This window comes from Pelobates fuscus, chromosome 5, assembly GCF_036172605.1.
Source record: "Pelobates fuscus isolate aPelFus1 chromosome 5, aPelFus1.pri, whole genome shotgun sequence".
Taxonomy (NCBI): Eukaryota; Metazoa; Chordata; class Amphibia; order Anura; family Pelobatidae; genus Pelobates; species Pelobates fuscus.
In genome coordinates this window covers 86,198,618-86,210,054 of record NC_086321.1, presented here as the reverse complement: position 1 = coordinate 86,210,054, position 11,437 = coordinate 86,198,618, and the positions used below count along the sequence as shown (strand labels likewise).

The 11,437-nt window shown below is 38.4% G+C and overlaps 1 protein-coding gene across 1 annotated transcript in view; it reads left to right on the top strand.

The window, feature by feature from the left end:
- Nucleotides 1–272: 272 nt before the first annotated feature.
- The window catches only part of CDC20B (cell division cycle 20B), a 39,957-nt gene continuing 28,792 nt past the window's right edge, over nucleotides 273–11,437 (top strand). The window contains exons 1-2 of the mRNA XM_063456400.1: nucleotides 273–352; nucleotides 1,058–1,129. Coding sequence (XP_063312470.1) covers nucleotides 290–352; nucleotides 1,058–1,129 — 135 coding nt within the window. The 5' untranslated portion in view covers nucleotides 273–289. The remainder of the gene's footprint in view (nucleotides 353–1,057; nucleotides 1,130–11,437) is intronic.

Below are 11,437 nucleotides of genomic sequence, written 5' to 3'. Positions count from 1 at the left end.
ACCATCCAATCAGGCTTTACCCGCTGCAACAGCCGGTGAGATGCCCGGGTATCCTGAGCAGCGGTTGCCTAGCAGCGGCTCGTGCAGGGAATCCCCGGAGTGACGTAACATGGAAGGACTTCCTCCTCTTCCCTTGAGCCGAACTCTTCCACCAATCAGGAGTAAGGACAGGTGATTCCCGCTGCAACAGCCGCCCATCTCAGTCTTTATATAGGAGAATAGTACCCAAGGGAGCATCACATGGATTAGGGAGACAGAGAGCCAGCTGAGGGGCCTCGGAATAGGAAGCATGGACTGGAAATTAGAGAGACTGTCATGTCTTAAAGTGAGATCTGACAAGGATGTAATGTGGGTAAGTGCTTGCCATGGCTTAACACAATGTGTATTATGCATTGCTGTTAGTAGTGTGAGTAAGAGTATTATGCATGGCTGTCAGTGGTGTGAGTAAGAGTATTATGCATGGCTGTCAGTGGTGTGAGTAAGAGTATTATGCATGGCTGTCAGTAGTGTGAGTAAGAGTATTATGCATGGCTGTCAGTGGTGTGAGTAAGAATATTACGCATGGCTGTCAGTGGTGTGAGTAAGAGTATTATGCATGGCTGTCAGTGGTGTGAGTAAGAGTATTATGCATGGCTGTCAGTGGTGTGAGTAAGAATATTACGCATGGCTGTCAGTAGTGTGAGTAAGAATATTACGCATGGCTGTCAGTAGTGTGAGTAAGAGTATTATGCATTGCTGTCAGTTGTAAGTGTTTTATACATGGCTATCAATGATGTGAGTGTGCTATACATGGCTATCAGAGGTGTGAGTATGCATGGTAAAAAGTAATATGTGTTGCATGATAATCCATAATGTGTTTGTAATATATATCCCATTGGTGGCTGACCCTCTGCACTTCTCAGATTTCCATAAAACTATCTGAGCATAGAGAGATTCATAATCAAACCTGAAGTGTGTACAGTTACTTTAATAGTACTTTTATTACTCCTCGCTACTTTTGTTACACCTGTGACTCTCCTAGGACCTGGTTTTCATATATATATATTTTTTTTTTTAGGAAAATATAATGAAGACACTTGGGAAAGACTTTAGAAAGACCAGAAAATTCAATTTGCAGAAAATCACCAAGGTGAGAACTTGTTTTTATCTGAAAATGTATCTTTCAAAGCACTGCGGAATAAGTTGGCGTTATATAAACACTAGTAATAATAATCCAGGGATGGCTAAATCTGTTGCAGCAAAGTGGATGCATTTAAAATACAGTTGTATTATTGGGCCCAGCTGAAGTTATGTTTTAAATCTATATTAAAAATCGAATAACCACAATAGAACTTTGTGAATTTCCCAGTTGATTGTTCCACAATTTCTTTACTGGCAGCAGATGTATACTTATGTTTTAGTGGTTTAGATATGCTTTTTTAATTATATTGTTTACTTAAAGGACAACATTCACTTCAAAACTATGTTTTAATCTAATAATCCTTTCATAAAGCTCTAAAAGGAAATAGATCTTTTTAAAAACAAAATATATGTAAAAAAAAACAAGTGTAACTCCTCATTCTCCACCTTTGCTACCTGACAGGATCCTTCAGCCATATAAATACAGCTTGGGTCAGACACAGTTTGTAAACCAACAGTCAGTCTCTATGGTCTTCCCTGTGTCGGTGCAGGGAGTGAAGCAAGAAAGACCATAGAGATTACCGTATTTTTCGCTCCATAGGGCGCACCACACCATAAGACGCACCTAGTTTTTAGAGGAAGAAACCCAGAAAAAAAATTCTGAACAAACTGTCCCATAGTATTCTCCCCCCCTCCTCTCCCATAGTATTCTCCCCCTCCCCTCCCATAGTACTCTCCCCCTCCCCTCCCATAGTATTCTCCCCCCCTCCCCTCCCATAGTATTCTCCCCCCCTCCCCTCCCATAGTATTCTCCCCCTCCCCTCCCATAGTGTTCTCCCCCCCCTCTCCCATAGTGTTCTCCCCCCCCCATAGTCTTCTCCTCTCTCCCATAGTCTTCTCCCCCCTATAGTCTTCTCCCCCCCATAGTCTTCTCCCCCCCTCCCATAGTCTTCTCCCCCCCTCCCATAGTCTTCTCCCCCCATAGTCTTCTCCCCCCTCCCATAGTCTTCTCCCCCCTTTCCCATAGTCTTCCCCCCCCTCCTATAGTGTTCTCTCCTCTACCACACTGTCCCCCTCCCACCCCTTGTCCCATAATACTTACCTGTCTTGTAGCGTGGGCTGGCCTTACAGCGCGCACCGTGGTACTGGAACTTCAATTTTAGGTTCCGGTTTCCAGCGGGACTGAAAGGAAGTGTGCACACTGAGTGCGCACTTCCTTTCAGTCCCGCCGGAAACCGGAACCTGAAATTGAAGTTCCTGTACCGCGGTGCACGCTGTGAAGCCAGCCCACGCTACAAGACAGGTAAGTAAAGCTTCATATTCGCTCCATAAGACGCACAGACATTTCCCCTACTTTTGAGGGGAAAAAAAGTGCGTCTTATGGAGCGAAAAATACGGTAACTATCGGTGGTCGAAGAAGGTGTATGTATATGGCTGAAGGATCCTGTCATCTAGTACAAGTAGGGATGAGTTTTTCTAATTTTTTTTTTACATGTACTTAATTAAAAAAATTAAAAGGTACACAGGTTTGTGGAAAAATGGGATCAGCCAGTGTGGCAGTGTATTGCTTGTTGGCTGTTGTGTTCTGAACTTGGACAGCTACTAGATGCACTCCACATTGTGATTTCCAAATTCTTTGAAATAGCATCAGCACCATCTAGTGGATAGTTGTTTTACTACATGTGAGGATTAAAACAGTATGTTAACTGCTCACCTTTAGAATTTATCCAAATTACATGTGGTATTTGTATCTGTATACAAATTAATGCTTATTGTTTGCTGTTTGCGTTTTTATCATCACTGGTTCATATGATTTCTAGATCTTTCAAAATCTAGAATCTAAATGTTCCAATCATGCAGACATATCATTTTGAGGACCAGTCCAGTGCTGGATACCTGTATCAGGTAGGCAGTGTATTTTTAGCTGGCTGCTTGTTATTAAGTTCAGCAGTCGCTGATATACTGCCACTTGCTCCAGGAACAAGTCTTCGCAACCCAGTGGAATAATGGATTTTGATCTCTCATCATTGATTTTGTGTGTAGAGAGATGGCAGTGTAATGTTAGCTGGAAGGAAATTTACCGTAGAAAACACCGGCTGACATACACTTGCCCCCTTTCTTCATATGAGTGCTCCAATTTCCTTCTTCTGAAATGAATGGTACAGGTATTTACTTTGATCTGTAGCAACAGGTGTCTTCAACTTTATTGATTGTTAACCTAAGTAAAGCCGAAAGGGTACCTACAGAGCAAATGCACCTATAAATTAATATATAATTTATAAATGTTTTCCTGTGATCTGATACATAATTTTTCTTTACAACGCATTGGAAAGGGGCTATATATATATATATATATATATATATATATATTGCATTATACCTTGTTTTCTAAGTTTAACTTTTTAAGTTAATAAAAAAAAGTTAATAAAATAAATCACTGATCTTTATTCCAGCAGAATATTTCCTTGATGCCAAACTTAAACAACCTTGAAAATCAAAGGTCCTTATTGAGAAGTGTCTATAGTGGCTGTGTGTTTGAAAACCACTACTGGCACTTTTAAGGCAGGATGGAAATATTGTTTTTCTGGAATGGCAGTATATTACATTGCCAGACAAAAAAGGGACATGGTCTATGTACCAAAACTACAACATTATGATGTAGTGGTTTTGGTGTGTCGAGTGTCCTTTTAATATGCCCAAAATCTGTTACTGAAGAAAACAAGCTAGTGTAATGTATAATCAATTTTCAGCATTTATTGAAAGAATCTTTCATTGTGATGTTATGTCTTCTTTACTTTGTGCACTATAGAGTATACATGTCCTGTCCAAAAATACATACTGTAGGTGTTCATTTAATTCACGAAATTGTGATGACTTGACAAAAAATTAGTAAAACATAGACCGCAATAGCCAAGTTTTTTTTTGTGCAACTTGGCCTTTTTGCCTCCATTTTCCAAGTTAGTGGTCAACTCTTCACACATTCGTGTTAGTTGGTCACTGTATGTCGCTATTTGTCAATGTACACTGCAGACAATGGGTTTGTTTATTCCGTGTTTCCTGTGTGTTATGTCTGTGAGCATGTATTGCTTATCTAGCAGGCAGCCCATGAAACACGGAATAAAGTTAGTTTCATGTATGTGTGGTGATTCGGCAGTGTATTGTTAGTTTGCTGTTATACCAAAACCAGCAACTACCTACACTACCACATTATCACATGGCATATCGTCTGGTGATGTAGAGGTGGGAGGGGGGTTTGCAGAGTACATTATGTTTCTGGCACAATACTGTGATATTTAATTGCAGCAGGTCTTTCACAACCAATAAATGATTAACTCAGAGATCTTGGTGAATATTTTGTAAAACCCTCAACATGTCCCTAGGATGCTGTAACTTGTGGTCTAGTGTGAGTGAGGTTGAGGCAAGGAATCACTGCCCTCCTCTGCTACCATCTCCTGCACCCAGTGTACTAGATGGAGGTTGTGATGATATATATTGGCACCTTTGTAATAGCGCATGCTCTAGAAGGGCAGCTTTAAAGAATACATCTGTACTGTTTAATACATTTATCTTCTGCATTACCATATAGTAAGGATGCAATCACAAAAATACAATCATCTAGGCCTCATGGTTTGAGCCGTGCGCGCATTTAGCCAGTCTCATAGGAAAACATTCACAATGCTTTCCTATGGACACTGGCGTCTTCTCACTATGATTTTCACAGTGAGAAGCAAGCAAGCGCCTCTAGCGGCTGTCAATGAGACAGCCACTAGAGGCTGGATTAACCCTATTATAAACATAGCAGTTTCTATGAAACTGCTATGTTTATAGAAAAAAAGGGTTAAACCTAGCTGGACCTGGCACCCAGACCACTTCATTAAGCTGAAGTGGTCTGGGTGCCTATAGTGGTCCTTTAACTAATTTGGATAAATTCTTCACCTCGCCTATTTTGGCCTAAATGTGCCTGTGCATGATCTATACCTGACAATTACCAGTTTAGTATGTATGCTTGCATGTGTGACTTCGATGTTTCTCATGTTCACCTGTGCAACATAATTATGTATTCGATCAAACATTAACAGGAAATAATGTTTTTATGTCATATGTTAAAACCCTTCTGTTGCCTTTTATCTTTAAGGTATACTCTAAGCACCAAACGAATGTTAGCTTAGTTTCGGTGTATAGATCATGCCCCTGCAGTCTCAATCCTGAATTCTCTGCCATTTATGAGTTAAATTACATTGTTTTTTTACAGTCCTAGCCACACGTCATGCCTGTGACTCAAACAGTTTCATTTTTACAGCACTGTAGGTTTACTTTAGAAGTTATCATCTTGTGCTCGGTTAATTGAACTTTAATTACACACAAGAGGCTGTTATTTGCTCTAGCAGGCAATTAACAGAACAGAAGATAAGAAATGATAAATTAAACATATTATGCAGTAAGAGAAGCTAAAAGAATTACGCTGATTTTTTCATAATTGTGCAGGGAGGCAGTATGAGTCTCATCAAGTGAAGGTGTTGTTAGGACTGCATGAACAAAGTGATTTAACTCCTAAATAGTAGAGCGGAAAGTCTACAGGGGCATATTCTATACACCAAAAGCACTTAATTTAGCAGAAGTTGTTTTAATAAGTGATCGTGTGCATCAAACCCAATACTCCTAAAGCACTCCAAATTTCTTTGTGAATAATTCTGTTCACATTGTGAGTAGATATCTGATATATTTAAAACACAGTATGGATGATAGAACATTGTATTTCAATATCTAGCAACAGAGTTAATCTGGCTGATGAGAAATAGGAATATTCTTTTTCTTTCACTACAAACACAAACATTACATCTTTTTCCCATTATTACTGTTTTGAGTTAATTCTATTTTTTATCATTTGAAGCAATTCTAAATTTATGTATAAAAGTAATTTATCCAGTGATACTAAAAGTTGTGGCTTGTGTACGACCCCTTGTTGGGCTGCTGTGTCATCCCAGTGGAGAAACCCAGCAAATAACTGGTTAAAAGACTCTCCATGCAGTAGACACATGTTAAAAGTAGCAATGTGCTGACTTGAAGCATTATAGCAAAACTGTCCTGTTCAACAAGTTGGGGGGCGGAGGGAATTACTGTCCTGTTTGAGAAGCAATGCAGTATATGGTAATCTAAAAATGAAAACCTTAAACAGATGTTACAGAATATTTGCTAACTTTAACAAATTTATTGGTTTATTAAAACAAACATTTTTGGTACAATAACCGCTGACGTAAGTTGAATGCATTAACAATCTAAGGACTGCTTCTACCTTTTGATAAAGCCAGTTTTATGTTGCACAAGTTGGCTTGGTTTGGCAACTGCACTTAGATTCTCATCCTTGCCATATTGGGCATAATATAAATCCATTCAATGTCAACATTTTACTGTGTTTTAACCCCCTCACCTCCATCCCTTTTAAAAAAAGTTTTCTATGTTTAGTCACTATACCAATAACTTCGATAATAAGGCAACAACATTTTAGGATGAAATAGCTTAACTGGAAAAACTCTTTCACTAATGCTTTTTCTGAATTTGCATGTGTGAATTCTAAATGCTTTTTTCAATTTAGTGAATGAATGAACCCAAACGATTTAAAATGTCTTGTGTTCTATATAGAACACAGAATTAGATTTAAAATGACAGTTACAATATCAACTATTTTACATATGATATATAGAATTTCCAACACAATAAATTCTTGCGAATATATGTTTTATTTTCATTTAACAGCATTTTTGTTAGGATTCCTTGCTTTTGTGTTCTATTGGCCATCTTTGTTTGGACCCTGATGCCGATACCGTTATGTCTGCGTGAACACTGAGATGGTCAGTTAAAATTTTTGATCTCGTGAAACACAATGCTAACTAGTAGACTACATTTCACAGCTGTTACTCAAGGCTACATACTCTTTGTGCAGAGCTTCATAACTAATCAGGTAGAATATCTAATTCAATTACTCAAAATGCTAATTACTGCATAATAGTTTTGTGCTTGATAACCTTTCCGAAACTCATAGCACCTTGGCATATATTGTAATGCTAATTAGAAGCGATGAAGAAATTGGAACCTAACTGCAAATTCAACTCTTTCATTTGTCACTTAAAGATGATATTTCCAATAATAAGAGAGAGAATATTTTTTTGAATAGATTGAATAAAACTTTGAAGAAATTTATAGAAGCAACTGTCTCTAAGAGTTCTTGAGAGGACAAACTTTCACTTTAAACATTTTGAGTAAATGAAAGTTCACTTTAAACTCATTGAGAAGTTGAGCAGCAACTTTTAAAAACTTAAGATGAGCAGTCACTTTAAACACCTTGAGAGGTTGAGCAGTAACTTTGACAACTTTAAATAGATGAAAAGTCACTTTAACCACCTTGAGAGAATAGACAATCACTTTAGGTAGTTTGGCAAGTTGGACAGTCATTTGTGATATTTTGAGGAGATGAAATGTACCATTAAATAAGTTGTGCAGATGGAAAGTTACTGTAGATTTTTTTTTAAGTAGACTATCAGTCACTTTAAACAACTTCAGAATATGAACTGGCACCTTAAGGAATTCTGAATTCCCAAATGAATACTTCAAGGATAAAGTATTTTATTTCTAGCAATAACAATATCCAAGAGGAGTATGGGGAGTTAAAGGGAAACTCCAGTGCCAGGAAAATTATCTATTTTCCTGGCACTGGAGGGTCCCTCTCCCTCCCACCCCCCAATCCCCGGTTACTGAAGGGGTGAAAACCCCTTCAGTCACTTACCTGAGGCAGCGGCAATGTCCCTCGCCGCTGTCTCCTCCTCCGCGCCGCTCCTCCTCTGTATTGCGTCGGCCGGTGGGCTAGGCTGATCCCGGCCACCGGCCAAAGAGACCTAATGCGCATGTGCGTCAATGCCGCGCATGTGCATTACGTCTCCCCATAGGAAAGCATTAAAAAATAATTTCAATGCTTTCCTATGGGGAAATGAGCGACGCTGGAGGTCCTCACACAGCGTGAGGACGTCCAGCGACGCTCTAGCACAGGTTTCCTGTGCTATGAAGGAGTAAGTGACCTCTAGTGGCTGTCTAATAGACAGCCACTAGAGGTGGAGTTAACCCTGCAAGGTAATTATTGCAGTTTATAAAAAACTGCAATAATTACACTTGCAGGGTTAGGAGTAGTGGGAGTTGGCACCCAGACCACTCCAATGGGCAGAAGTGGTCTGGGTGCCTGGAGTGTCCCTTTAAATCAGAATTGGAGTAAGGTTATCTGCTTATCTATTACCTTGAACAATTCTAGAGGGAGAAGGCAGAAGAATAATGGCTTGGAGTCCGGTAAATAAGGTCACATCAAAGGTTCGGTACACAGGTAATTTCAGTAAGCAGGGAGCTCAGATGGCAATCTTGAATCTCTAGGAAACAATTTGAGTGAGCAATTTAATATTGTCGCGGCTTCCTCTAAATAGGAGGGCAGTCTGATGCCAGAAGCGGAGGTGGGGCGATCGGCAAAACCCAGAAAAGGCATTAGGGGAATCGCCGATCGGGAAGTGTGACATATAAATATATATTTTGGTTTATGTATGCATGTTATTGTGTCTGTGTATGCATGTTAGCGCGTGTCTATGCATGCATGTCAGTGTATGTGTTAATTTATGTCTGTGTTTGTATCTGTATACAAGTTAGTGTAAGTTTATGAAAGAGTGTCAGCATGTAAGCATGTAAGAGTATATCTGTAAGCATGAATATGTGTTTGTGTGTGTGATCATTATTAGGTTGGTATGTGTGGTCAGTTCTGAATGTGAGCAAGTGACTTGCTATGTGTGTGTATATATATATATATATATATATATAAAACTGGTCCTGTTAGTAACTCTTCCTCCTATCATTTGGTACCTAGTAATGCCATATTAATGAACATACAGGTAAGCTTATAAGGAATAATTTGATTATTCTAATAATTAAAAAAAAAAGTAGACTCTAGAAAGCCTAAATGTACCTTTTATTGCATAATACCAAATGATAGCAGACACACTGGGAAACAAATTAATGAATTAACAATAATGCTCAAACAATACTCAAACAGAATGGCAGGGAAACCCATATAAAAAGTATGATAAAAGTTGATCCAAAATACGGCACAGCACATAAACATTCTTACTAACTTACAGAACAGTAACCAGCGCACTCAAATTCACAAGCGTATTTCAAGTTTGAGAACAAGATAGCCAATTGTGAACATTTCCAAGTCAGCGATGGTCTCTATTCAACTATTTTGGGTTAAAATGTGAAATTCACTTTAAATTCACTTTGAACTCCAGACGACTGACACTCTACAGGGATATTTACTAATGGGAGAATTGTTGGGAATTCAAAGTGAATTTCAAGTGAGATACTAATCTGTTGATAACAGCTGTGGAATAAAATCTTGAACGTGCACTGTGGACTGATGTATTTTTCCAGACTGTCAACATCACACGTGTTAGGGATGTAACTAGCTCCTAGCACAAAAGTGGAAATCACTGAAGTGGTCATGGTGGTTGCAGTAACCCTTTAATGTTCTCTTACAAGGCTACTGTTACATTGTTGCCCACTTAGAGAGACACATTAAGTTTTGAATTCATGTAAGAGTAGAAACTGTTCATTGGAACAAATAAAACAGATATGCTTGAAGAAACACTTTAAACACCTTTAGTTTTTTTTAAAAATCTTTTAAGCGCTAATGATAGTCCATTATGTAACAACAATCGGATCATTGCGTACTTTACTGACATAGCATATCCTTAGAGATCACATTGTGATCATAGGTAACATGACATATAATTTGTCCCAATGGAATAATTGTAAATACATTGTTAAGTTAGTGAGGTCCATGTACTTCCTAACTTTCCTGTATCTGTTAGGAAGGTCACTATTCCGGATTTTTCTCCTGTGTTTTGCTTCTGAGTACATCAGTGAATAGCCTTCAAAATGTGCAGTGTGATTGTATCATAAAACATGATCTTTGTGTGCAATAATAATGTAGAGATTTGTTCCCATGAAGCCTAGGCAGCGCTATGTGCACCAAATTTATAACACCCAGTGTATGGTTGCATATGGTATCATAGCCATTAGTGGCCTCAACTATTTTCACATATATATTATTCCTTTTTTAAAATCAATATTATCGGCAAAATTCATATAAAGTGTCTCACATCCTGAAAATTCTAATTGTTTTGTAAGACATTCCCCATGGGGCTTTCAGAAGTAGATGTTAAAGGAACACTATAGTGTTAGGTATACAAATTTGTATTCCTAACGCTATAGCATTCCTGTCCCAGAGGTCCAAGGCTCTGGAAGACAATGGTTCCAATGGTTCTCACAGAGGAGCATTGGGGACCTAATGGTCATCCACGGCGAGTACCGCATGTGCATTCAAACTTTCTCAAAGGAAAGCATTGTATCACTGCTTTCCTATTGGGCTTCCAAATCATGTGACAGAACTTAAATAGGTCAGTGCATTGGATGCGCCTCTAGTGGCTGTCATAGAGAAGGACTTAACTCTGCAATGTAAACTTTTCACTTTCTCAAAAAAGGGACAGGGACACTGCACCCAGAACACTTCACTGAGATGAGGTGGTCTGTGTGACTATAGTGTGTCCCTTTAAGAACTATATATAGAAATACTGCAATGTGCTTATGGTGATGTGTAAGACAATTCTAAACATTTATAGACAGTGTAGCCCATTTTGGAGATTTCTATGTGTTTTTAACCCCTTAAGGACCAAGCTTCTGGAATAAAAGGGAATCATGACATGTCACACATGTCATGTGTCCTTAAGGGGTTAAACTCTGTAATTAGAAAAACCCATCCACTGCGTTATTCTGTGCAGTTTACATACAATAAAGTGCTTTCTCTTTTTGAATTTAGTTACATCTGACAACATTTAGGTGCTCTGGGATATGGCATTAACCAGTGTCAATAAGCCGTGTATGCTCACTTAGCTTCCATGACTGATGTCTACCACTGCAGAATGTACGATATACACAGGCAGGTCCAGCAGGGTACACACAACTAAAAGCTGATAGCAACTCTTTCACGTAATGGAAGATTACAGAAAAAAGTGCATATCAACACTAGACTTACAGAAACTTAGTAACTATTTTTTTTTAATGTAATTCGAATATATTAATTATCTTTAAACTTTCCAGTTAACATTGATAATGAAGAGTTTTTTTATTTTTTTATTTATTTCAGGATAAAAATGCATCTGTCTATGTGTTATTGTATTCAATTTCCCTGTTTACGTTTTTGCTGTGTACGTATAGTCATAATTTATTACAA